At 39.8% G+C, this 26,134-nt stretch overlaps 1 protein-coding gene across 6 annotated transcripts in view; it reads right to left on the bottom strand.

Moving 5' to 3' along the window:
* DGKB (diacylglycerol kinase beta) overlaps positions 1-26,134 on the bottom strand; it is a 303,881-nt gene that overhangs the window by 173,798 nt on the left and 103,949 nt on the right. For all 6 annotated transcript variants that reach the window (XM_082193914.1, XM_082193916.1, XM_082193913.1 and 3 more), the window contains 8 exons: positions 24,944-25,020; positions 23,885-23,905; positions 19,584-19,737; positions 16,318-16,455; positions 13,513-13,562; positions 12,491-12,565; positions 10,577-10,696; positions 1,015-1,132 (listed from right to left, as the gene is read on the bottom strand). In XM_082193914.1, coding sequence (XP_082050040.1) covers positions 1,015-1,132; positions 10,577-10,696; positions 12,491-12,565; positions 13,513-13,562; positions 16,318-16,455; positions 19,584-19,737; positions 23,885-23,905; positions 24,944-25,020 — 753 coding nt within the window. The remainder of the gene's footprint in view (positions 1-1,014; positions 1,133-10,576; positions 10,697-12,490; positions 12,566-13,512; positions 13,563-16,317; positions 16,456-19,583; positions 19,738-23,884; positions 23,906-24,943; positions 25,021-26,134) is intronic.

Here is a 26,134-nt window from a genome sequence, read left to right as displayed (position 1 = left end):
GAGGGACTCAAAATCCAGGCTGAATGATTTTATTTTCTAAATTGGGCTTGAGTCTCCCAAAGAAAGGCATGGGCAGTTGCTATCAGAGGCACATGCTCTTCTTTGACTTGCCCTGGACTAGAGCAATCCTCTCTTAGCAGAAGCATTGGTATATAATGTAACATAAAGCAGGAAGCAGTTGCGAGTTTTACCCTCTGAGAGTGACTGGCAAATCATCTTCTCCAGATGCAAAATTATCTTGTACTTGGAGAAGAAGCCATTTTCTAACATAATACTACGCCATGGTTTAAGATTACAAGAACTAGCCACTGCAAGTATAGAGCATGCATCCTTCTCTATATTCCATGTAAAATAAGTTTCTGGTTCTATTTTTTATTAACCGTTGTTTAGTATGTCATCCAAAAAAATCATAGGTTATCTTAACTTGGAGTAGTTTAATCAAGCCAACTTTATACACAATGGTTTGAAGATCTCTTTTGTTTCAACAAACCATAGCTAATTTAAACTACAGTTTGTCCAGGTTCAGACAATGTGACAGTATTTTATATTATATGCAGATTATTTTTATTATTATTTGACTTTATATACCGCCCTGTAGCTGGAGTTCTCAGGGCAGTTTTTATATTCTAATTTTATATTATAGAATCCATATAAAGTAAAAGCAAAAGTTTCCAAACTTCTCCTTGCAGCTGCGACAAAGGAGATGCCCAAGAACTGCAGTCACTCATTCTTAAGAATCCTAGGACACCCACACCATGATTTAGTATTAGTTTTATTCGGTTTGTTGTCTCAAAAGTTACCTTGAATTTTTGGAAAGTATAGATAGATTCCACCGTATAAAGAGAGTCTCTTGTCTCTTGTCTCTTTTTCTACACTTTTGTCTCTTTTTCTACACTTTGGCATTCTACACCTGAAAATTCTTGATCTAATGAAAATCTGTGTCCTGATTAGGATGGTGAACAGGGCTGGATCTCGTTCAGAGCACAATCAGAGCTAAACGGGATGTATACTCACATGAGCAGGAGAGGCCCTGTTTGCCTACTCCTATAAGCATGTTCAAGCAAAGATTGCAATAGGCAGGTTTGTTGAAGTGTTTCAACCTCCATACATGCTGCCCATCATCCTTCACATTCTGCAGAAGACATAAAAAGAAATGGATTTCATTTAATGGCATAAACAGTGAAACCCATAAGTGCCAATAAAAAATTGAAATTGACTCAAGAACATAAAAGACAATCTGCTTCTTCATTTATTAATTTGCAAGAGATCAAAACACAATTCTTTCAAACAGACATGTGCTGATATGGTAACAAGAGGTTTGGGGGTTGGGTTTTTAAGCTCAGAGTTGTATTTCCAGAACCTTTTTACCTATGGCTAAGACTGTAATACAACCCTTTCAAGTTCATAAAATGAATATTTGCCCAAGTAACATGTATGCATAGTTATTGTGTCTGGAATGATATACATTTATTTAATTATTTTGCATGCATAGATTTCTTCTCCAGCTAGGGCTGTGAACACATAGAGCCCTTGCTATGCCAAGGCATTTTCCTTTAATAATCTTTTCCTATGCTTGGCTTTCAGTTCATGAAAGATTATCACTAGATGAACGCATCTGAATTCAGATTAAACCGAAAGTTTCACACAGAGACACTGAACTGGTCATCAGCAAGAAGCCCCCCCCCCCCAAGGAAAGGGGAACAGATATCTCAAATATATTTATTTTAAAAAATAACATAAAATGCATAATTAAGAGATATTTATAGTTGCACAGCAGTTTTAAATTTTGCCATTTATTCAAAAGAATGGTCATTACATGTGATTTCGCCTCCATTGGAACAGAACATATGGAGCGACTTAGCTGGCATTTTCCTTATCAGAGAAACAAACAAGTCTTGAATGTGGGTGTTCTGCCAATTAAAATACTTGAGTTACAGGCTGCAACTGATCCACAGATCCCATTACATAAATACAGTGCACTTTGGGAAAATAACATATTAGATTTTTGCTCTGGTTTACTGCCAAATATCAGCCACCTTAGCTGTTACATATAATTATGTGTAATTGTAACTTAAATAATTTCTAGAATGGAAAAGTCATGTTGTTATATCACCACCATAAATGAGATTTAAAATAAAATACGTAGGACTACATTGAGCAATTCTCACAAGTCACTCACCAACTTCCTTTTATCCATACCAAATTCTTAGGACCCACCCTATCCTCTTGACTGTCATTTGTTTTAACTTATTTTTAATATTGCGCTTTCAATTTTTGTAGTCCACCCTTGAACCACATGGTGACAGGCAAAAAAAAAGGAAGGAAGAAGACTTAGCAACAGTTAAGATTTCACTCAGAAGGAAAGGTTCGAACAAAAGAAGACTGGCTTTTGAAAATGATGAAGTATGTGGAACTGGCAAGATTAACAGCAAAGATTAGAAACCAAAATGACAAAAAATTCCTTGAGAACTGGAAACTTTTTATTGAGTATTTAAAGAACTACTATAGCAATATGAAAACGTGAGCAGGATTTGAAATATGAGCAACAGAGTGAATTAGTAAGCTAAGTAGATTAAATTGAATGAGGTGAATAGTATAGGCAAAATATGCAGCATTTAAGGGTCAATATGGAAACGCGGGTGGCGCTGTGGGCTAAAGCCTCAGCGCCTAGGGCTTGCCGATCGAAAGGTCGGCGGTTCGAATCCCCGCGGCGGGGTGCGCTCCCGCTGCTCGGTCCCAGCGCCTGCCCACCTAGCAGTTCGAAAGCACCCCCGGGGGCAAGTAGATAAATAGGTACCGCTTACCAGCGGGAAGGTAAACGGCGTTCCGTGTGCGGCTCTGGCTCGCCAGAGCAGCGTTGTCACGCTGGCCACGTGACCCGGAAGTGTCTCCGGACAGTGCTGGCCCCCGGCCAATAAATGTGAGATGGGCGCACAAACCCCAGAGTCTGGCAAGACTGGCCCGTTCGGGCAGGGGTACCTTTACCTTTACCTTTATGGAAACCATGGGGACGCGGGTGGCGCTGTGGGTAAAAGCCTCAGCGCCTAGGGCTTGCCGATCAAAAGGTCGGCGGTTCGAATCCCCGCGGCGGGGTGCGCTCCCGCTGCTTGGTCCCAGCGCCTGCCAACCTAGCAGTTCGAAAGCACCCCCGGGTGCAAGTAGATAAATAGGTACCGCTTACCAGCGGGAAGGTAAACGGTGTTCCGTGTGCTGCGCTGGCTCGCCAGATGCAGCTTTGTCACGCTGGCCACGTGACCCGGAAGTGTCTCCGGACAGCGCTGGCCCCCGGCCTCTTGAGTGAGATGGGCGCACAAACCCCAGAGTCTGTCAAGACTGGCCCATTCGGGCAGGGGTACCTTTACCTTTACCTTTATGGAAACCATGAATGGGGAGAACGGGAAGTCAATTGATAAAGTAACTTATGGTTTATGTTAAAATTTGAAAGTTTTTTTTTCTTTGTAAAAAAATATATTTTTTTAAAGAAATAAGATTTCACCCATTTTTCTGTTCCATATTTATATTTGTAGCTGTCAGCTCTCTCTCCCTCTTTCCAGTTTTCCACATGTAGTAATGCTGATTTGTGTATCTTTACTTAATCACGGTCTTAACTATGGTTTCCATGTCATAAATATCAGCTTGGATCAAAGTGCTAAGGTATCTGTGCATGGACTGCAGGTGGCGAACACGGGGCCAAGGGAAAAACTCACTTCCCATAGACTTCAGTACTATCAGTACTAACACTAAAAATGGGTACAAATGGAAGAAAAATGGGCTACACTATTTCACTAGTTGTGTGCCTCACCATCTGTAAAGCTGACTGAATTCTGCAAAGAGGTTGGACAGCTAAAACAATTTTCACTGGGTTCTGGTTGCTTCAGAATATTTAGCCTTCTTGCTGTTTTTAGTTGCTTCTTTTTGCTGTTTTTGCTTTTTGAGAACTGGTTTTTATTTTACTGATGGTTATTTTATGTTGTACCCTACCCTGGCATAAGTACCAATGAAAGGTGGCAATGAAAGGCAGCATATAAAAAATTAAATAAAAATACCGGTAAACTTGGCATATGTGCTGTGGAATTGGTAAGGCAGTTTCCCCTCTCTCCGCCCTTATTGTATTCTTATTTAGTGTGTATGCATCAGAGAAAAGGGAATGAGAAAATCCTTTTAGCAATGTCCCATATTAGAGAAAAATCAAAATCCAACAGGGTGGGAAAAACCATTCTAGGTTATACAGAAACTCTTCGTTTCGTCTTTGCTCAAGAGTATGAACTTTGCAAAGCGGTTTCTGAAATAGTTTCCAAAAAGAATTAAAGTTACTCCCTCCTGTGGATATCCAAAGAACAGCAATAAAGCTTCCTTCAAGCAAATCTTTCTCCAGAAAACAGGATTTCATACTTAAACCTTACTAAATCTCACTGTGTCAGAGTATGTGTAGAAATATCCTACAATTTGTTGATGTACTTTCCAGACTTTTAAGATAGTCATAAATAGTCTTCCATATTACACTCATTTTAAAACTGGAATAAAAGAACACATTCTGCCTAAGCTGAATGAGGGATTCCAAAGTTTTCAATAGTATTTATAAGCATCAGATATATTGTGCATTCTTGTATAAATTTGAATATATACCCTGCAAAGAAAGTTCAAACTATGCATCCTTCTTGCAAAATGTACCAGTGGGGGTACAATGGAGGTTTGAATTGAGATAATCACTCTGGCATCAATCTTACTTATCTGCTTGTGGACCAATTCAGCAATAACTCTCTATACTTTGAATGTAAATTTTCATCAGCCACATATTTATTTACTTATTCATTCATATACTTATTTTTTAAAAGGTTAATTTTAAAACTCAGTAGGCTCATAGGACTTATAGTATTGCATGTTACAAGGACACCTGTTACGAAGCTTTTAAAAATCACATTTTGGATGACACAGAAAAAGCAATTGCAGTGCAACTCTGACATCTAGTGCCAGGGAAAGAGAACACAAATTACAAAGGCTGAGCACACTCCAAAAAGTAGTTCTTTTATAGTTAGGGGGAAAGGCATGGTGTCGTTTTTTTACCAAACCAATTCATCTTGGCTGTGGGTCCTGGAAGACCTGCTCCCTGCCTTGCAGACATTTTCCCACCTGGCCTGGGAGGGGAGGGCCCTGACTGACTCCAGCTACAAAAGCTGAACAGATCCTTGGGCTCAAGTATTTGTTTAGAGAGTTTTGTTGGGCAGAGGATTGTTGCTGTTATTGATATTATTTTTGCACCTTTATTTTAGATCTTATGATTAATGTGGATATTGTTCAGTTTGGTTGTGGATTTTTTGATGTATTATTTATTGTTCATGACTACTTTTGTTATGGTGGAATAAAGTATTTTTTCATGTTGTGAGCTGCCTTAAGCATGGCTTGAACCAGTGGTCCCCCCTTTTTTCAGGGGGTACTCAAGAGTACGCAGTACCAGCACCTCTTTTTGTTGTTCTTAAAGTGTGGCACTTATTGCAACAACTTCATGGTGGCAGCAGTGATGGGTTGCCAAAAGTGAGAGCTTGTCCCCTTTCTCATCACTGATGCTCCTGCGTCAGTTTACCAACACAGAGAAAGCAACAGTGTTGTGAGGGCTGGCTGAATGGCCGTTTGAGGAGGAAGAGGACCAGCAGAGATGTGGGGAGGATAATTTTTCACTCAAGGCTTAGGCGACTTCAGTGGCAAAGTAGTGCCTTTAACCAGCCTTGGCTGGTGCGTCAGCTGCCAAGCTAGCAGTTCAAAAGCACGCTAGTGCAAGTAGATAAATAGGTACCACTGCAGCAGGAAGGTAAACGGTGTTTCTGTGCGCTCCGGTTTCCATCACGCTGTCCCTCTGTGGCAAAAGCGGTTTAGTCATTCTGGCCACATGACCCAGAAAGCTGTCTGTGGACAAATGCCAGCTCTCTCAGCCTGAAAACGAGCGTCACAACCCCATAGTCACCTTTGACTGGACTTAACCGTCCAGGGGTCCTTTACCTTTTTTTAACTTAACCTCAAAGATATGCTATTGTAATCAGTTCTGTGGAATTGCCTTTGAAGACTGGTTGGAAGGTCAACGTGGTGCAGAATTCTGTGGCCTGTTTTTCGGGTGTTAGCTACCAACAACACTTTCATTCATTGGGAGAACGGCACTTGCTGAAGGTATGCAACCAAACTAGTTTCAGGGTTTTACTATTAAGCATATAAGGTCCTAAAGAACCTGGGACCAAAGTATTTTTAAAACAGCCTTATTTCTCACATCCCTGCCCTCATTGCAATCTGTTGCTGAAGCGAGTGTGACTAGGCCTGGCGTCTTCAACAAGAAATTAGGCATTTAGTGCAGTTGCACCAGGCGTAAGGGAACTTTTTCCCTAATGAAATGAAGATGGCACCATCTGTAATGCGTTTTGTACACCAACTTGGATATTTCAACAAGCGTTATTAAACTGATTTAGTTTTTCCATAACCTTCTTGTCACATGACCCATTCTGCACTTGTTTGTTTCATGTCTCCTGTGCTGTTTTATTCGTTACATTGCTTTGGTTTTAACTGAGATTTTGTATCTCATGTTGATATATTTTTATATGTGTTTTCAAGGGAGGAAACACATATAGGGAGGAGGATTCAGAGTTCTGAAAAATGGCCTGAGTAAGGTGAACTGGGCAGAAATCATCCGGCTATATAGTATGTATCTTTCTTTTAAAAAGTATGCATAGTTCAAAAATTGTGAACAGGGACAAAGAAGAGCCATTTCTGAAAAAGTGACCTGTCACTGATGTGGAGAAGAGCACGTAATAAATTAACAAGGAGAAGGAGAAGGAAGAGGCACACTAAGAAAATGATTGGTGTACATCTGAGGTCTCCAGCCTTTTTACTCCAGGGGCACTTGGGAAATCTAAGAAGCTGTCAGGGGCACCACAAAATACCCATTTCACAGAAGAAAGATTGGGAGAGGTTCTGAGTGGCACTAAAGAAATAACCTCTGCAAGAAGCAAGTAAAACAGGGGTCAGTAAACTTTTTCAGCAGGGGGTTGGTCCACTGTCCCTGACCTTGTGGGGGCCCAGAGTATATTTGAGGGGGGATGAACGAATTCCTATGCCCCAGAGATGCATTTTAAATAAACCCAGAAATGCATTTTACATTCTACTCATGTAAAAACATGCTGATTCTCGGACCATCCACGGGCCAGATTTAGAAGGCGATTGGGCCAGATCCAGCCCCCGGGCCTTAGTTTGCCCACCCATGAAGTAAAACATGACCAGAAAGTAGGCAATGTCCCCCTGCCAAACACAAACACAAAGTTAAAAAATTAAAAATCAGGAGGAGGAGCTTTAGGCAGATGCCATGGGGTTGTTTTGAAGACAGAGTGGTGCCCATCAGCAAAACATTAGGGGTTCATATCCCCCCAGCTGTACTTCAGGTTGAGAACTGAGAATCATATTGTTATAACAATAACAATAAAAAAGAAAAATATGGAAGTAAATTGGGCCACATATAAGGATTTAGTAAAGGAGAAAGAGGACAAATTGGTATTTAAAAACTACGAAGAAATAAAACAACACCTAACGGGTTGGATCCAATACCATCAATTACATGAAGTGTTTAGGGCAGACAAAAAGAAAGACTTCTCTAAAGAACTCTCATTATTAGATAAAGTGTTGTTACAAAATAAGGTTAAAATAATCTCTAAAACCTATGATACATTATTGGAGCGGGAAGTCAAAGACGAACAAGTCAAAAATGTAATGATCAGGGGGGCTATAGATATAGGAAAATCTATTAATTTAACATCATGGGAGGAATTATGGGGAAAGAATTGGAAATTCATGGCTTGTGAGGCATTAAAGGAAAACCTAATCAATATGTTTTATAGATGGTATTTAGCACCAGGCAAAATAGCAAAAATGTATAAAAACAGGCCTGTGCTGGAGATGCAATAAAATGGAAGGGACACTCATACATATTTGGTAGACCTGTGACAAAATCAAATGCTCCTGGGATATAGTTTACGAAGAATTAAAGAAAATGTTTAAACAAAGTTTTGTAAAGAGAACAGAAGCTTTCCTGTTAGGGATAACAGACACAGATATCACAAAAGAAAATCAAAAATTATTCCTATATGCCACAGGGGCTGCTAGAATACTAATTGCCAGAAATGGAAAAAGGAAATTATGCAAACAAAAAAGGAATGGCAAGACAAATTATTAGATTATATTGAACTGCCCAGATTGAAGGAAGCAATTAGGGAACAGCCCAAATAAAAGTTCCAGAAAGAATGGGGAAAATGTAGAGAATATTTTAAAAGCAGTACCCCCAAATAAATACCTGGTCTTGTTTCTGCAGGAAGATTGATGGTTCTTAGGTTACAATTTGGAAAAATCATGAAAATAATTCAAAAAAAGAGACAGTTTAGAAGGAGAAAGGAGAAAACCGTCTACACGATGAAAGAAGTCGAAAAAGAAGAATTTGGAATCAAAATACTGTATTGACAAATTTTCCTTTTCTTTTTTGTTTTACTGTTTGGTTCTGTTTTACTGTCTTGTTTGTTTTGCTTTGGGGGTCAAGGGTAGTGGTTTGTTCAGTTTTTGTTGTTGGAGTCATTGATTTATGTGCTAAATAATTTCAATAAAATTAATTTTTAAAAAGGGGAGAAGAGAACTGAGAATCATAGCATTACAAAAATGAGAAGAGACCCATGTGGCCCTTCAGATCAACTCTGACCATGCTGGTTGGGGCATATTGGAGTTGAACAACATCTGCAGGGCTGCAAGTTCCCACCACTGGAATTCATGAAAATTATAGCTCAAAATTAAATGAGCGCAACAGGTTCCCCATACCTGATCTACACAGACTTCTCAACAGAAGTCTTGCCATTCCTAACTGTAGGGCTGCCATACGTCCAGATTTCCTGGACATTAGAGGGATTCCAAAGGCGGAATTGATGTCCAGGGGGAATTTCTGAAAGGCGGCGCTTTGTCCTGGATCTTAGGCAAGTCAACAACAAAAAAAGTGTTTCTGTAAAAAGAAAAGCTCACCAACCTTTGGGTTTTCCTTAAAAAGTGCAAAAAAACCTGGGGTCTTCCTTTAAAAATAACACTCAACAACTTTCAGGGAGTCCTGGTTATAACTTTTTGAAATATGGCAACTCTACCTAACTGGGTATGCTAGGAACTGAATCTGACACCTTTCCCATGCAAAACATGTGCTCTACCTCTGGGCTGTAGCCCTTGGTATAAGGCAATCTAACTAAAGAATAAGTATATTTCATAATGCTGAAGATATCAAAAGGGAACTGCACACTTTGTTCAATGAAATTGGAAGGCATCAAATACTTCTTGGGTTAGTATAAAAGAAATTAATTATTAAGTTTTTGTGAATTTTGTTTTCTAATGACTTTTACAAATAACACATTAAAGAAAACAACTTTTGATAGTTGCATTATGTAAATATGATCTAGTTAATTAATCCATGTAATTGCATTGTATCTTAATTGTTTTGTTCAGCATCCTAATTGTAGTACTAAGGGTGGCATAGAAATGCAATTATAATAATTATTATTACTATTATTAGTCAATTTTGCAGCTGCTCTGCAGACAAATCTCCCATTTATCCCAATAAGAGCTATGCCTGCAGAGAAGCTGCAAGAGCATGAACTAAATAAGGGAAATAATAAGAAAGTGAATGAAAAATAAGATAGGATAATTATTTCACAATAGCATCATTTTTCTTCAAGGCATTTAAAAATATTTCCTTCCATGTATTTATATAGTTTTTCCAGACTAAAAAAGCTGTTAATTCAGTAAGAGAGCTGCACTTTTTAATGGATTATATAGAAATTATGGAATGCCAACTTTTTTGAGGGGGTGCCCTTATTTTATATAGCCAGTGGTTCCAAAGCTAAGCATGGCCATCACTTTAAAGTAGTATTTTTAAAAGAAAAATTGAGAGGGGCTAAAAGAAGCTTCAGAGGCCAAGGTAAGAGATCCAGGAAGCAATCCAGAAAGACATTAGTCACATGACTGGCTTTTGCATTCTTCCTTTTTCCTATTAAAGAGAATCCCCACGGGGAATGATTGACACCAGAACCATGGCATGGGGGAGGCAGGTTTTAACCCTTTTCTACAGTCCTAATCCCTATCCAGATTGGGCAATTCTTCACGAGTGTTTGCATCTAGAAGAAAACTCCCAAATCCAGACACAATTTCAGCTTCCAAAGCAGTTCACAACAATAAAATTCTGTTTCAGAAAGAGTGATGAAACCCAACCCACAACAACACTTAGGCATGGACTGCTGCTATACAAAGCATCCTATTATTTGTTTTAATGCTCTACAGAAGAGGGAGGGAGTAGGACTCTCATTTTTATAGCCACCCTATCATGTGTTATTTCCAGATTTCCAGGATAAAAGGAATACCAGGTCCCTTTAAAAGTTCTCAGAGGTGCCACTAAGGGTTTTGGCCTAAACAACCAAACAAAAAAAGCCATCATATGCTGGGTTTACACCAACTGACACAAGAGAAATGATATGATGGGTTGTGGTTCATTCATCCTTTGATTTATCTTTTTGGTGGCTCTTACACTCTCCAGTCCAAGCAACACTAAGAGTGGGATTGTAGTCATCCCTCCCTGGATCCATTCTTCCAAGGAAACGGTGCCATCATGGTCATAGTCAATTTCTTCCATCATCTCATGAAGAATCTGTTAGAATAAAGGAAGGAAATCAAATATTAAAGAAAATGACATCCATGAAAGCTGAGAACCACTTACTATACATGGAAATAGAAAGTGACATAAAGCTAAAACATTTTTTCTCACTTGAGACAATTTTACATTGGAATAAGGAACAGTATAGCTTTTTAACCTATATTTGCTTTGTTTTGTTTCTCCATTTTCAAAAACAATGTTAGCGACTTTTTCATCTCCCAGTAGAGCTTCCTTTAATTCTATCGCTGAAATTCTGACAAGCAAAGAGGGAAGTTTCGAAAAAGCACTTCGAAAAACAGACAGCTGTCTTATTCGTTTATATTAGTAAATTTACTTCTAATTTACTTATAATCATAAAAAAAGGAAAAGGGGAGATAAAACCTCAATACATTTAAGGCGTGCTTTTGTGAAAATTCTTGCCTGCTGTCATCTGAGAGCACCAGATCTCTACAAAATGATCAGTCTGGTCTGACTGGTGGATCCAAGGGCATGATCCCTTTCCATCAGGCTGCATCTAAAGGAGAGGTGGTCTCAACTCCATTAGCTCAGCTGAACCCAGTTGCCAGTGGCCTTTTCCCTACAGCTATGACCATTGCACTCCATCACTATGTAATAGAACAAAGGAACTCAAATCTATATATAATTATTTTCCTCTTCCCTTTTGATGCACAGCTCTTCACAGTTTCATTATCAAATGTATTAAAAGGGTGTAGTGTAATGATTTGTTGGGTCTCTGGACCGTAATAAAGATTGATGATGAAAAGGGTGTAGTTAGGGAAACAGACTAGAAAGCATACAAAAATATACCTGTACTTAATCCTCTCTGCCACACTTAATGAGTCACTTGCTGTACTTATTCCCTGAGTGGGCTTTGCAAGGATTTTGTTTTCTCCCTAGGCAGTCGTTCCATCAAGAGATTCTAAAACTTAAGTGCAACGGAAGGCACTCGTCAAGTTCAGAGATAAAGGGTTTGTGTGTTTAAAAAATACCTTGCATCTTATTTTAAGAGCTCAAATGGGGTAAACCTTTGTCCGTGACCCAAGAATGTTATCACGAGTATACAAAAAGTTACCCCCATTTTAATATGACAGCAGCAGGCAGACGCTGCTGCTTTGACCACTCAGGACCATTTTCCAGTCATAAATGATGCCGAATTAAGTTCCTGTTACTTTGCTGTCTGTGGCAACATTAAGCCAAAAGGTTTAACTTCAAGCCACTCTGCTGCAACAGTAAAGCAGCTGGAGAAGAGGAGGTAAGCAGAGGTCAGAGAAAGGACTGCGAGCAGAGGGGTGTCCTATTTGCCATTCTTTGGTCCTCATGGGACACTCATAAAACTAAATGTGATGCATTCTAGAGTGGCTAAATGAGAAACAGCTGTGGGCAACCTGAGGCAGCTCCATCTCCCTGGTGGCTACCCATAAAAGCAAGCCTTGACCAGGTTGATGTCAGCAGGTTCCAGGAAACCTTGCGAGATGGGTGGTTGGGTGGAGTCATGGTAAGAGTCAAGAGAATGAGTGGCATTGAGTGGAGAAGTGTGTTGTGGTAAGACACTAATAACAGCATACATTAGCAATTAATGACTTTTTAAAAATAACAATTTATTATAAATATTATGTAATATATCCGCTGCTGTTTTAGTTTTATGTACATATTTTTTATATAACAAGTGCTATGGGCAATGATCTAAATAAGCAAGCAAACAAAACGTTAACCTTAAATCAAATTATTCAAAACAGTCCTTAGATACTTTCATTATTAATTAAATCATTGACCTGAAGAAATGCTTACTGGACTGAGTTCAGTGACATCCCATTCAAGATATTCTGCAACGTGCATCATCTGAGCGATAATGTTTTCCAGTTCCTAGGCATGAAAGCAAGATACATGATCCTTGTTAAACATACTTACAAAAATGCTTGTTAATTTATGAACATTTCTCCTTGAATTTAATGAAGTTAATTGAATTCTTTTAACACAAACTAAACAGGTATTTTAAAATTTAATTGAAAATGTTTTTTGGGTGGTTTTTTTTTTTTGGTAAAACAAGTATTAAACATTAATTCATCTTGTTGAAATAACATAATAACATTTTAGAATTTTTGTACTGGAACATGACTGAAAGCAGAAAGGGACTACAGAATCAAGCAGGGTTGGCAAGTATTGATGGTACCACACAGAAAGAGCCATTTCTTGTTTAAAAGCCAGTTCCACAGATCTAAGCATATATGGGGTAAGGTAATCCTTCAAGTAAACTAGTTTCAAGCTGTTGAGAGCTTTATATACCAACAGTAACATCATGTACTGTTGCTCTCAGGAAAAACTGTGCAAATAAACATGGCTGTCTCTGTAGAGTCATGGAGGCAAATAATTATTTCTTTCTGCACAACTACATACAGCTTAAGTGCTTCATTCCAAGCTGCCACTTGAAAACTTTTTTTTTAAAAAAAAATGTTTATTTTCTTGCCTTGCTTATACAAATCCCTGTTTCATTTACATGGATTTCTTACATTGGCTTAAATCTAAAAGGTATTGTTCAGCAAGTGGAAAGAACTTCCTCACAAAGCAGTGGTTTTGTGAGATCACTTTGGTGATTTGTTCAGTGAGACTTAGTTCCCACTGACATCAGTTATGACTCAACAAGTGCAAACAGCTTAGTCGGGAACAGCTTAGTCGGGATCAAACTCTACAGCTGCAATTTTGATGAAACTATCTGTTGCATATTTAACACAAACACCTGCAAATTCTTACAAATTTTCTGTTTCTGTCACATTACAACATTTACAAATGCTGCTATGAATTAATAAAATTACCGAGCTATCCAGGAAACCATTCCCATCTGTGTCATACAAGCGAAACATAACTAAGGAGAAAGAAAATATTAAAATCATGATGTAAGAAAGCAATGAGCTCATATTTTAAATTTACGTCATCAATAGACCAGAACCCTACTCAGAATTAAGCTATACTAAAACGAATGGTAGAATTTACCATCCTCCCACATACTGCCACCATTTGCAGTATGCAAATGTGAAGGGAGCTGTAGTTCAATACATCTGAATGACCACAGTTTCCACAGCCCTGACTTAAGGTTTCACCCGAATCAACCTATCATATTTTTCTGAATGAGGGCAACCACATATATTTTAACTCCGTTTTCAGCAATATTTAAATATTAAATATTTTAAAAGCAAGAATCTGTAATGAAACAGCAAATGCCCAACCTGGGAAATATTCACTAGAAGTGTCAATTCCCTTCCCCACCCTATGCCCTCCCCTTGAAAAACCAGATTAGATCAATCATCGCAATCACCTATCATATGTATGTTGGAGACTTGTACGCATCTTACTTCCCCTCATAGCTTATTTCATATTTCATATTTTTGTACAGAAAATAAATGTATGTGGATCACATGTGAACTGGGTAATTTACAGGTATAGCCAATATCCATGTTCCTTGTAGCGTCATCACATGGCTTCATGGGCCAGTTGTATCTGAGAGTGCTCAGCACATACATTCTTTGATTTCCATAAATCCATAACCAGGCGACAGCCTGGGGTCCATGTGTGCAGAAGGAAAGCAGTTTCTGTGAACCAGTCTTAGGCCCGGTTTGCATTCTGTGTTAAAACCAAACCAAAGCAAAGCAAAGCAAACATTGGCTTAACATGCACAGGTGCTTTGCTTCTCTCCCACTCCTACTGGGCCACACAGGCAGCCACAAACAAACAAGTCAGAAGTAGCATAAGGCAAAAACAAACCTTGGCTTGCCACTCATGTTATATTTGGAGAGAAGCAAACCAGGAGCCTAGGTTGGGACAACACCACAAGCCAAACTTTCATTTGTTCTTCCCCTGCATGGCACAGCCAATGTGTCAGGTGGGAGAAGGCAAGCACTCATGCACATTAAACCATGGTTTATTTTAAACTGTAGCCCAACAGGGCATTGCAAACCAGGCCTTAAAAATCCATCCATCCATCTCCCATTCATGTACGTGCACACTACGCATTTTAATAAAATATAACAGAAAGGATCACACTAAGAACACAATACAGTTGGATCCATATGAATGAAATAGTTGGCATGATCTTCAGAAAATAAACTGCTTCACATGACATCCTTAGGCAAATTATGTATTTTACAAACAGGACAAGAGTGTGTGTGTGTGTGGGGGGGACTTATCTCTCAGCTTGCAGTGAACCTGTATCTCCAGCAGATAGAGCCTACCGTCTACAATTTCACAGCAAATGTTATTAACAACCCATTCTGCTACCAAGTGCATCAAAGACCTGAAAACATTCAAGATCTTGGGTTTTTAATGAAAGGAGAGCAATTCAGTCAATATTACACACTTTTAACTCTTACTGATTTTTAGAGGAGGAGAAGGTCGGGACCCCAAAGGGCTTAATTAGATAGACTGAAAATTTTGGTCCACAGATTTGCGTAATGGGTTTATTTTGTGGGTACGGCAACCTCTCTCTCTGAGTTGCTTTTTACATTTAAATGACATCATGAGCTCAGCCGTACTTGCAGTCTAATGGAACAAAGATCCATCTTTGGGTTCCAACTGAGTTTGGATCATTTCCATTCTACAGGTAGCAAATCTGTAAAACATCATCTGGAAAACAAACTGCTTCAACAACCATGGATAATGGGTGATATCCAACAAGTTGTAATCAGAGGAGATTCATTGAAACCAATGGATTTAAGTCAACTGTAAATGGGTCTACTATGAATATGACCTGCATTGGACGTCGCCCAGGTGCTAATGGTCAGGCCCTTGCCTCTCAGAGCTTTTCTACAAAATGAGCTGAAATCAGTTTTATTAATCCAACATCTTTTAAGTATGTTAACTGTCAAAATCTGAAAAATCAGCTGATGCAGGGTTTGTGAAAATGTATCATGTCATTTTCATGTTAAGTTGATCACACTGATTAGCATGGGCCAGGATCAAATATTGATGTTACATTTTTTTATAAAGTGGGAAATTTGTGACATTCTGGCATCTGAATTTTCATAATTGATTGAATTCAATTAACTATTACTCAGAGTAGACCCACTGAAATGGGTCCAACGGGTGTACTCTGAGTAAAACATCTCTATTTACAAATGATGATCCAAATAAATAGGTACTTGAGTTTACAAAACCTAAGACAGAAAGATGAAAGCAAAGCTTCAGAAAGTCAATTTATATACAGTGGTACCTCGGGTTAAGTACTTAATTCGCTCCGGAGGTCCATACATAACCTGAAGCTGTTCTTAACCTAAAGCACCACTTTAGCTAATGGGGCCTCCTGCTGCTGCCGCACCGCCGGAGCACGATTTCTGTTCTCATCCTGAAGCAAAGTTCTTAACCTTAAGCACTATTTCTGGGGTGGCAAAGTCTGTAACCTGAAGCGTATGTAACCTGAAGCGTGTGTAACCTGAGGTACCACTGTAGTCACATTATAGATATCTTCATATATGGGTCAACAAGCCTTGAATGGAGATTGTAACAAATTGTCATAAACATCTTTTACACCTCAAATTTGCAACAATTAGATACAATTGCCATTGGTTAACTGAGTTTAAAACATACACACAAAACCAGCATGGATATACTTTACGTATACTACATACATTCTAGTTTGTCTTCAGGTCTTCCTCTTTCAAGAAGGGAAAGATAACAAACAATATCTTTCAACTGGATAACTTCTGGTATGTGCAAAGTGGAGGGCGGTGGGCGAGATGGTGTCATGCTTTTAGTAATGCGCAAACCTGAAATAATATTCACATTTTTTATTTTACCAATTTTACCAATAAAACAGAACTTTTTAAAAATGACTTCCCACATTTGATTTCCTGCCCAGAAAAACTTATTTCTCCCTGTAGCATCTGTGAAACCTGTCACCATTTTTTGTACCAATGATGGGCAAAACCTAGAATGGAGAACCACAGCCTCCTTTGGGCAGATCCTGTCTCTGGAGGGGCCCTCTCTAGCCTCCTTCACCCCCCACTACCCAAGTGAGCTTCCAGGGAGTGGTAGATTAGCATTTCCATTAGAAGGGAGGAAAACAGCAACAGAGGAATCTTTTCAGTAGCTGCTTTTCTTTCTTGTTAGAGACTGAGAAAGTGGCAGAAGAGTGAAGTTGGAGAACAAGAGGATAAAGTTCAGCTAGGATAATAAAAAGGGAGTACAACGAATGTGGTATTCTATGTTCTGCTATTCCCACCAGTTTTTCAGATACAAATGTGAGGAAGAGAATAGCAGCTCTCCCAAACACCAAAGATGCCTGAACTCCTTAGCCTGGTGGAAAGCATCAGTTGAAAGCAACACCTAAGAAGGGACAGGTACAGTTCTGGAAGGCAGGGTTAAGTGAAAGTGTAGATGGATGGAGAGGAGAGTCAGAAAGACCCCAGTCCATTGATACAATGATAAACAGTCATTACTTCTCCCAAAGAATCCTGGGAACTGGTTTGTTAAGGGCGCTGAGAGCTGTTAGAAGGCTGGTTTCCCCATTATAAAAACTGCAAACTAGAGCTTTTAACCATGCTCATAAGCATCTCTCTCTCTCTCTCTCTCTCTCTCTCTCTCTCTCTCTCTGTTTGACACACACACACACACACACACACACACACACAGAAACTTTTGTTTAACACCCAGCTTAATGAGGAATTTCAACAAATCAAAAGGTTTCTCACTTCTTTTGTTAGGTGTCCAAATGTTTTTAATTAACAGTACTATGCTACTGGTTCTTTGCTCCACAGGTTAACTGAGAATATTTGCACCTTCATGTAAACTTACCTGCCGTTATTTTTTAAAACAGTATAGTATAACTTGAATGTGCAACTTTTGTCTTTGAAGGCAATTTGGACACAAAAAGCCCTCTTAGAACACACCATTTATTTACTTAGTGCAAGGAACAAAAACTAGTACATATTAATTAACAGCAATCCCCCGAACAGCACATTATCCAAACAAAAACAAGACAATTAAAGTCCTTGTACAAGCCACGGCAGTAATACAAATACAATCTGGTCCCAGTAATTTCAATGGGCATTGAGTGCTGGAAGGGGAAAAAAAACCCTAAATAAGAACTAATCTGTATACTGAAGCACCCCAGTCCTTGTGCTTCAATAGAAAATGCAGAGGCCTACTATCCATGTAACTTTCGGTACTTAATGAATATTGTTGTGAGTTTGTGTGGGGCCAGATTCGCCTAAATTCCTGGGTACCAGATTCATCCCATAATGTGCTGCTCTAGTTCGGCAGAAACAGCTTATTCATGCTGGTCACATGACCTGGAAGCTGTACGCCGGCTCCCTCGGCCAATAAAGTGAGATGAGCGCCCCAACCCCAGAGTTGGATGCGAGTGGACCTAATGGTCAGGGGTCCCTTTACAGTGGTGCCCCGCAAGACGAATGCCTCGCAAGACGAAAAACTCGCTAGACGAAAGGGTTTTGCGGTTTTTGAGCTGCTTCGCAAGACGAATTTCCCTATGGGCTTGCTTCGCAAGACGAAAACGTCTTGCGTTTTTTGCAAGTTTGTTTCCTTTTTCTTAACACCGTTAATACAGTTGCGACTTGACTTCGAGGAGCAACTCATAGAACGCGGTGTGGTAGCCTTTTTTGAGGTTTTTGGCGATTTTTGAAGCTTTCCCAAAACTTTTCCGACACCGTGCTTCGCAAGACGAAAAATTCGCTAGACGAAAAAAACTCGCGGAACGAATTAATTTCGTCTTGCGAGGCACCACTGTACCTTTTTAACCTGGATGTAGTAAACGTCAGATCTAATCAAGTTCTGATTAAACCTTGCTAAACACAGAACCCCCTCCAGATTGAGTTATGCTAACAAGCCAAGCCAACTTGTCAGTGCCAGCTGGATAGCCCATTAGCTGGAAAGGCCAGCGGTGGCCCATCAAGGAAACCATTAGAGGGCAAGAGTGCCAGGCAAGGGGGAGTGGGGCCCATTCTTTCCTGTGTGCTAGTGGGCAGATGCAAAGCACAGGTTTAGCATTTCAACTTTGAACGATGTAGGCTGTGGGGAGGCCCCTAGTGTTGGTTAGCAGGTAGGAAGATGAGGTGGAGGGGGCAGAACTCCATGTGAACTGGGGAAGACAGACTGGAATGAAGAGACACAGAGGATGGCTTTTCACTGTCCTTTGAATCCAATGCTGCCCTTAGGTGGGAAGCCAGACCCCTCATAGGATGTGAATGCTCTGCAATCCCGCCATCTAGGGTCAGATTGTATATATGTCTAAATAAAACCCATATGTCATAAAGACATCACAGTCTCCGCTGTGCCTCATTGTCCCCAAAGGGAACACAGACCCTGGTAAGCATGCCTGCAGCCTCTGGAATCTCGCAACGCTCATGGAGATTGGGGCAGATTGTAAAAATATTAAGAGAGTAGGTGAATAAAACACTGGGAAGCACCTATGAAGCTTGGACCTAAGGTTGTCCACTGAGCATCTCGGGGGTCGAATTACATGTCCTGGTTCCGCTGAAAACATTGCTTTGAGAAGAGTGGTTTGGATTGGAGAATCAGCTGGGGGTATTAACCATTCCCCTGTCAAATTGTTGCCTGAACAATGGCTTTTCCTCCTACAACATTTCAAACATGTATTTGTTAAAGACTACATTCAGTACGGCTAACTCCAGCAAAGCTCCTGGCGTGACCCTTTATCCCTCTCTGCCCAAATTGAAGTTGTGACTGCTGTTTTTCTCCCTCTCCCACTAGCTGAAGGCTGAGTCATCCCTAAAAGATGTGAGTCACTAAGGAGTATTAAAGCCTTTTCATTAAATCCTCGATCAGGCAGCACGTTAACCAAAACAATAACGATAGGTCCAGTGATAACAATAAAAAAGACAGCAAAACACCACATTTTATCTAATTATTTACTTACCTCCTGGAAGGAGCGGGGGCTTATTCTTTACCATTGGACTACTATAAGGGATTTTGCTGCCAAATGAGGTAAATAGGTGCTCACAAAATTCTTCTGGGAGGTCAGCCTCCAGGAAAGTCTTCATAAATAACTTGAATCCTTCTAAGTCAATTGTCTGTAGAAGAAGACAGGGAATTATCTATACCTGAGTATTTTAGGATGAAACATAATGTTTTGTTTTGAAAGGTGGCACATAAATTTCTAAAAAATATATAAAGATCATTGCAGGCACAAGGCCTCTATCACACATGGGATGTGCACACATATGACCATTTTTCAACTGACACTGAATTCAATCAATCAATCAATCAATCAATCAATCTTTATTACGGTCCAGAGACCCAACAAATCATTACAAATCAATATACAATTCATACAGCCTACCTCCAGGTTAAGCAAGCATTTTGTTTAGAATATAGGGCTCATTTGTTCTTGCAACCACCGATAAAAACTTTGCCACTGCTAACGTTCTAGCATTTGTCTGGTCTTCCAGTAGGAACCTGACATAGTGAGCCTCTGATTTTCCAGGGAAAGGTACCAGCAAGGGTAGTATCAGTTCAGCCCTGGCTTGCTCATATTTTGCACAATGCAACAAAATATGTTTTATGGAATCGATGTCTTGAGCACACAAGCAAAGTCTGTCCTGGTAGGGAACTCCTCTCAACCTGCCAGACACTGAATTCTATATTTCTTTTATACTTATTGACCCAGTTTGTATGTCACAGCAAACCAGACAATGATTCACAGTGAATACACCTATCTGAGCTGTCTGTTTCCTCCACATACTAGTGAGGACAAGACAAACCATGATCCCTGGCCTTAGTGTTATGTCTAAACCAGAGATAATACTTGTTTCACTCCAGCACCCTGCAATGCAGGAATCACAACTAAAGCATCCGTGACAGTTGGTCATATGTTTAAAACCTTCCAATGAAGGAGAGTCCACAACCTCCTAAGGGAGTCTGTTCCACTATCAAACAGCTCTTACTGAAAGAAAGTTCTTCCTGATGTTTAATCAGAATCTCCTTTCTTGCAACTAGAATCCATTGGTTTGAGTCCTACTATCTGGAGCAGGAGAAAACAAGCTTGCTCCATTTCCCATGTGACAGCCCTTTAGATATTTGAAGACTATCAGCACATCTCCTCTCAGTCTCCTCTTTTCCAGGCTAAACATACCCAGCTCCCTCAACTGTTCCTCCTAAGGCTTGGTTTCCAGACCCTTGATCATCTTGGTTGCCTTTCCCTGCACATGTTCCAGCTCGTCAATATCCTTCTTAAATTGTGGTGCCCAGAACTGGAAACCGCATTCCACGTGTGGTCTGAGCAAGGCAGAATAGAGTGGTATCATTACTTCCCTTGCTATGGACACTGTACTTTGGCTGATGCAGCCTAGGGTAGCATTAGCTTTTTTTGCTGTTGCAAAGGGTAAAATGTAAAGGGCCCCTGAACGGTTAAGTCCAGTCAAAGGCGACTACGGGGTTGTGGTGCTCATTCACTTTCAGGCCAAGAGAGCTGGCATTTGTCCACAGACAGCTTTCTGGTTCATGTTGCCAGCATGACTAAACCGCTTCTGGTGCAAAGGAACACCATGACAGAAACCAGAGTGCATGGAAACACTGTTTACCTTCCCGCCAAAGTGGAACCTATTTATCTATTTGTACTGGTGTGCTTTCGAACTGCTAGGTTGGCAGGAGCTGGGACAGAGCAACAGGAGCTCACCTCGTTGTGTGGATTTGAAGTGCCAACCTTCTGATCGGCAAGCCCAAGAGGCTCAGTGGTTTAGACCACAGCACCACCCGCATCACTGTTGACTCACACAACCCAATGACAAGCACTGGACACACACACCCCACCCCTCCAGCAATAGTCAAACTCTTAACTGTCTATGGTTCAACACTGTTGATGCTGATTTTTGTGGGTGTAGCAGGAGGAGGGAGGGAAACTTATTAAGTACTGATGCTAAAGGTGCAGCACTTCTCCATCACACAAATTTCATCCTTGGTCTTCTAAACAACAATATTAGAAAATAGCAATCTGTTTTACATACTTTTAGATTAAGACTGCAAGTTCTTCCAGTCCGGTAAGGAGCAACTTCTTATTTGTATGAAGGCAAAGAATGCAGTACACAACACCAGAATACAAAGCTAATGAAATAGCAGACTCTGCATCTGTGATGTCTTGGAAGAAATATCCTGAGAGCAGTTTTAATGGGAGAGGTAAGCTTATTCATTTTTACAGCTGGCGGTCAAGAATAGTCATCCACTTCATTATGTCCCTGCGTCACCAAGCTTGTGGGAACCATGTGAGGTAAGAATTATTAGTCCGCACTGTCCTCTAAAGACATCCGCACACTCCTGCTCTGTGTGTCATGGCAAACACACTAAAAATAAATTGCAATATCTATATGGGAACAGCTACAAATAATGGGATACCTCTTTTTCCTAATTGCAAGGGAAAGCAAGCAAGATGCCTTTGCCCTACATAGTCCGACAAAAGCACAGCCACCATGATCATAAATGAAAACAGTATGAGAAGAGAGGGGTGGTGAATCATACTGAAATCATTTACGACACCCATAACAAAAAATCATGTCTGGCATAATTTAGAGAATATTATTAAGCATGTCAATAAGAGTGATACATGCACAATGACTTTCAGGCTGCACAATATATTTTGTTGAAGCATCCTTATAAAGTTCTTTTAAGCATGTGCCTACTCTGTCCAAGAGGCTGATGACTAGTAGGTATACAAATACAAAGGACATAGTTCCTCATTCTCGAGGTGTACAATGTGAAAATAGCCAAAGGAGGTTCAAAAACATGCAAGACAGTATACAAAGAAATATATTTCTATTGCTCTAACTTAGTCTATTCTTTCCCACGCTCTTAGGTGGAATCTACACACATATAAAAAACGCTGTGAAAATGCTTTTTTGAAAAAAAAAAGTTTCAAAAAATACATTAAATTTTGCATAGCTCACTGTCGCCATCTAGTGTCACATTTGTATATTTCACTTTACAACACATTTGAAAAGTTTTATTTGCAGCTGTGTAACTTCAAAAGCATGTCAAAGTGCAAGTAGATAAATAGGTACCGCTCCGCCGGGAAGGTAAACAGTGTTTCCGTGTGCTGCTCTGGTTCCACCAGAAGTGGCTTAGTCATGCTGGCCACATGACCCGGAAGCTGTATATACCGGCTCCCTCGGCCAATAAAGCGAGATGAGCACCGCAACCCCAGAGTCGGTCGCGACTGGACCTAATACACGACTGGACCTAAGCCATTCTATAACCAATGAGGTTGATTTGGATTCTCAACCAATCTACTTAAATTGGCTCTCCCCCAACCTCTTCTGAGGCACAATTCAGCATTCACACTCTATTGACTGGACCTAATGGTCAGGGGTCCCTTTACCTTTTTAAACTGAGTCCTTACTCCTCAAAATGGGACCACAAAATAGGAGCCAATCTATCTCACTATCAAGAGACCTTTCTAAGTTAAGGGGTCATTATGAACAAGGGTGTTCACAGGTGACAGGGTAGAAGAACATCTCATTCTACAGATAAGGACTTTGACAAAAGCAAGTCAGACACACCAGCTTAAAGCCACAGTTTTACAAAATATGGACCAAGACAATGAATCACTAGTCTCTAGTTCCAACAATATCTATAAGACCCAGTGTCATGAATTAAGCTTCTCCCGCTATTCTGTGACTGGAGTTTATAAGGATAATTAGGCAACTAGATAATGCATTTCATGTGAATTCTGAAAATCTGATATTTCATATGCATAATGCTCTATCCATCTCTTTTGGAAAATAAATAACATACAGTCCAATCCTGATCTCCACGAGTATTCCAATGTGCACAGAATGCAATTATAAGTAGGCTTACTTACGCCATATAATACAGGAGCTGTTCTGTACATACCACAAGGATGCAATCTTAACAGGAAAGTTCATGTCTACGACAGCACAATGGAGACCCTGCCTTTGCAGGGTCCAACAAAACATGTGTGTCTTCACCTTTCACACAAAACAGCGGCAATAAAATCTATTCATGAGTTTCCCAACAAAAAACGGTGCGGGTGGGGTGGAACAGTATGAAAGTGAAGTAACCATGAAGTCAATAGTCTACATTTTCTGTAACATTTTTGCAGAGGTGCATGCAACTAGAAAAAAGTATCAAGAGTTCTGCAAAGCTCCATAAAATCAGTAACATGCCAGATATATTATAAACAAACAAAAAACCACCAACGGTGCTTACTTGTTTAAGAATATCTTGCTTCTGGAGTGCATGAAAGAAAAGAAGAATATATAAATAATAGTAATACAGTCCAGCAATTCTGAATTTCTTTTCTTAAAAAAACAGCATTTTCAGCTGAAAGTCATTTTACAACTATGAAGATCAGAAAGTAATAATGTGGAAAGTGATAATAAGTCTCTTTATATGTAGTTAGTAATAAGCACAAAGAAATTGCTCTAGCACAAACTAACGAATGGTATAAATTTTGGATAGCCCCTTTTTTGGCCATGTAGCAACGTCACTTCATTTGCATATGAATTAGCACACCAGGAAGGCACAAGTTACCATGTCTGGTGTGGGTCTGGAAAATCGCTAATGTTGCAGGAGTACGATTGAAGGGTCCAGCTGAAACAAGACCCAAATAGGTAAGCTCCGATTGCTTGTTTCCACCATTTTTAATGTAGGTGTGCAAGGAACTGCTATATTTGTACTGAGTGTTCCCAGTGACCAGGCTCCCTTTACTGATCTAATTACACCCAATTCTGCCCAATTTCTCTCACTTGACAAAGGTGAATCTCTCTCTCTATGGTTCTAAATGGGATTCAGCAGCATCTCACACTCATCATCACAACCATCCATTGATTTCATTCCCATTTTACAGGTAAGGAATTGAATGAAATATTGCACACACGACCACAATCAGGATATGGCTCAAAACTGCCACGCAGCCACATTTAGGTTCTGTATGCAAGGCACCACCTGCCAATAAGTTATATGCATGTGGGCTCACTGCATGGTCTTGCCAAAATCATGGGCACAGAATCCACATAGGTTTACTCAGTTCACAAAGCAAAAACCATGCATAGAGGGGGGAGACCAGCTGCCAAAACCCCGACTGCAGCTCTTTGCACAGGGCTGTTGATTTGCCAGAGTCCAACTTTATATCAACTGGAGCACAAAGTGTCAGGCAACTTTAGAAATTGAAAAGAGAGCAGAAAAAGTAATCCTGCAGAATGCAAAACATTAATTTCAATCAACTAGTGCAAATATCTAAAAGTTAGAAAAGACAGACAAAGTTACCCCTTCAGGATTGTACTTTGCTAGTACACCATTACCATGGAATTCTTCCAAAACATCCTTAATTTTCTTTGTAGAATCTGCAAAAACAATGACGGAGGACATCAATTTATTCATCTGGTACAAAACAAGGAATACAAAGTACAGTATATTTAAATCAGTCATCCACCCCTAAACCAAAGCCTGTTTTCAACAAATGGTCAAAATTTCAATCCTCCAAATGAACAGAAGGAAAACCAACAGAATGGCAGAAGATTTGTTGTTGTTGTTTAGTTGTTTAGTCGTGTCCGACTCTTCGTGACCCCATGGACCAGAGCACGCCAGGCACTTCTGTCTTCCACTGCCTCCCGCGGTTTGGTCAGACTCATGTTTGTAGCTTCGAAGACACTATCCAACCATCTCGTCCTCTGTCGTCCCCTTCTCCTTGTGCCCTCCATCTTTCCCAACATCAGGGTCTTTTCCAGGGCAGAAGATTAGATAAACATTAATGAATAACAACACTTGCATAGGCTGAATTATAAACATTAATGCTTCTCCCAGCAGTTATTTAAAGGCTACTTATTGCTGCCTAAATCATACTACTACAATACTATCCACAATATAGAGTGAATACCAACAGAATGATACCCAAGGATTCCCAGACAATATTGAAGCAAAATCCTTTTAAGTCCTAGAGAAAAAAATAGGTCTTTCCAAGAACAGCCAGAAAAAAAAGCAGTTCTCTGTCCCATCCTTCATCAGAGATGTCTGGTAGAAAAGTAAGGACGGGAAGCATGGGGATCACAAGGAGCCTAACATTATGACCCTATAGGAAACGTTTAAGATTTCAGAACCACAAATGAGGAATAGCAAGCTTAGAAGAACAAGAGGTCAACGAGTTTATAATGTAAAAAGAAGAGCAATACATAATTACTAATAGGTGGTGGAAAATGTAAACTGGAACCTAAAATTTGTGAGTTACATGAAAATGTAAACTGGGTCACAGAAGTCTTGAGTAGAATTGTTTGGAACAGATTTTGTAAATATTTGGTGACAATGCCCTAGAATCATAATACTGTACTAGAAAACGAATATTTTCGTGACTTACAATATTTCTCAGTTATCTGCTTCATAGTGTTCTTGTGTTTATACTTGTACACAAATTGCAACAGCTGGTGTTTTAATTATTAGTTTCAATGCTTAGTTCTTTAGACG

Source organism: Podarcis vaucheri (genome assembly GCF_965113315.1).
Source record: "Podarcis vaucheri genome assembly, chromosome: 12".
Taxonomy (NCBI): Eukaryota; Metazoa; Chordata; class Lepidosauria; order Squamata; family Lacertidae; genus Podarcis; species Podarcis vaucheri.
This window is presented reverse-complemented; position numbering and strand designations above follow the sequence as displayed.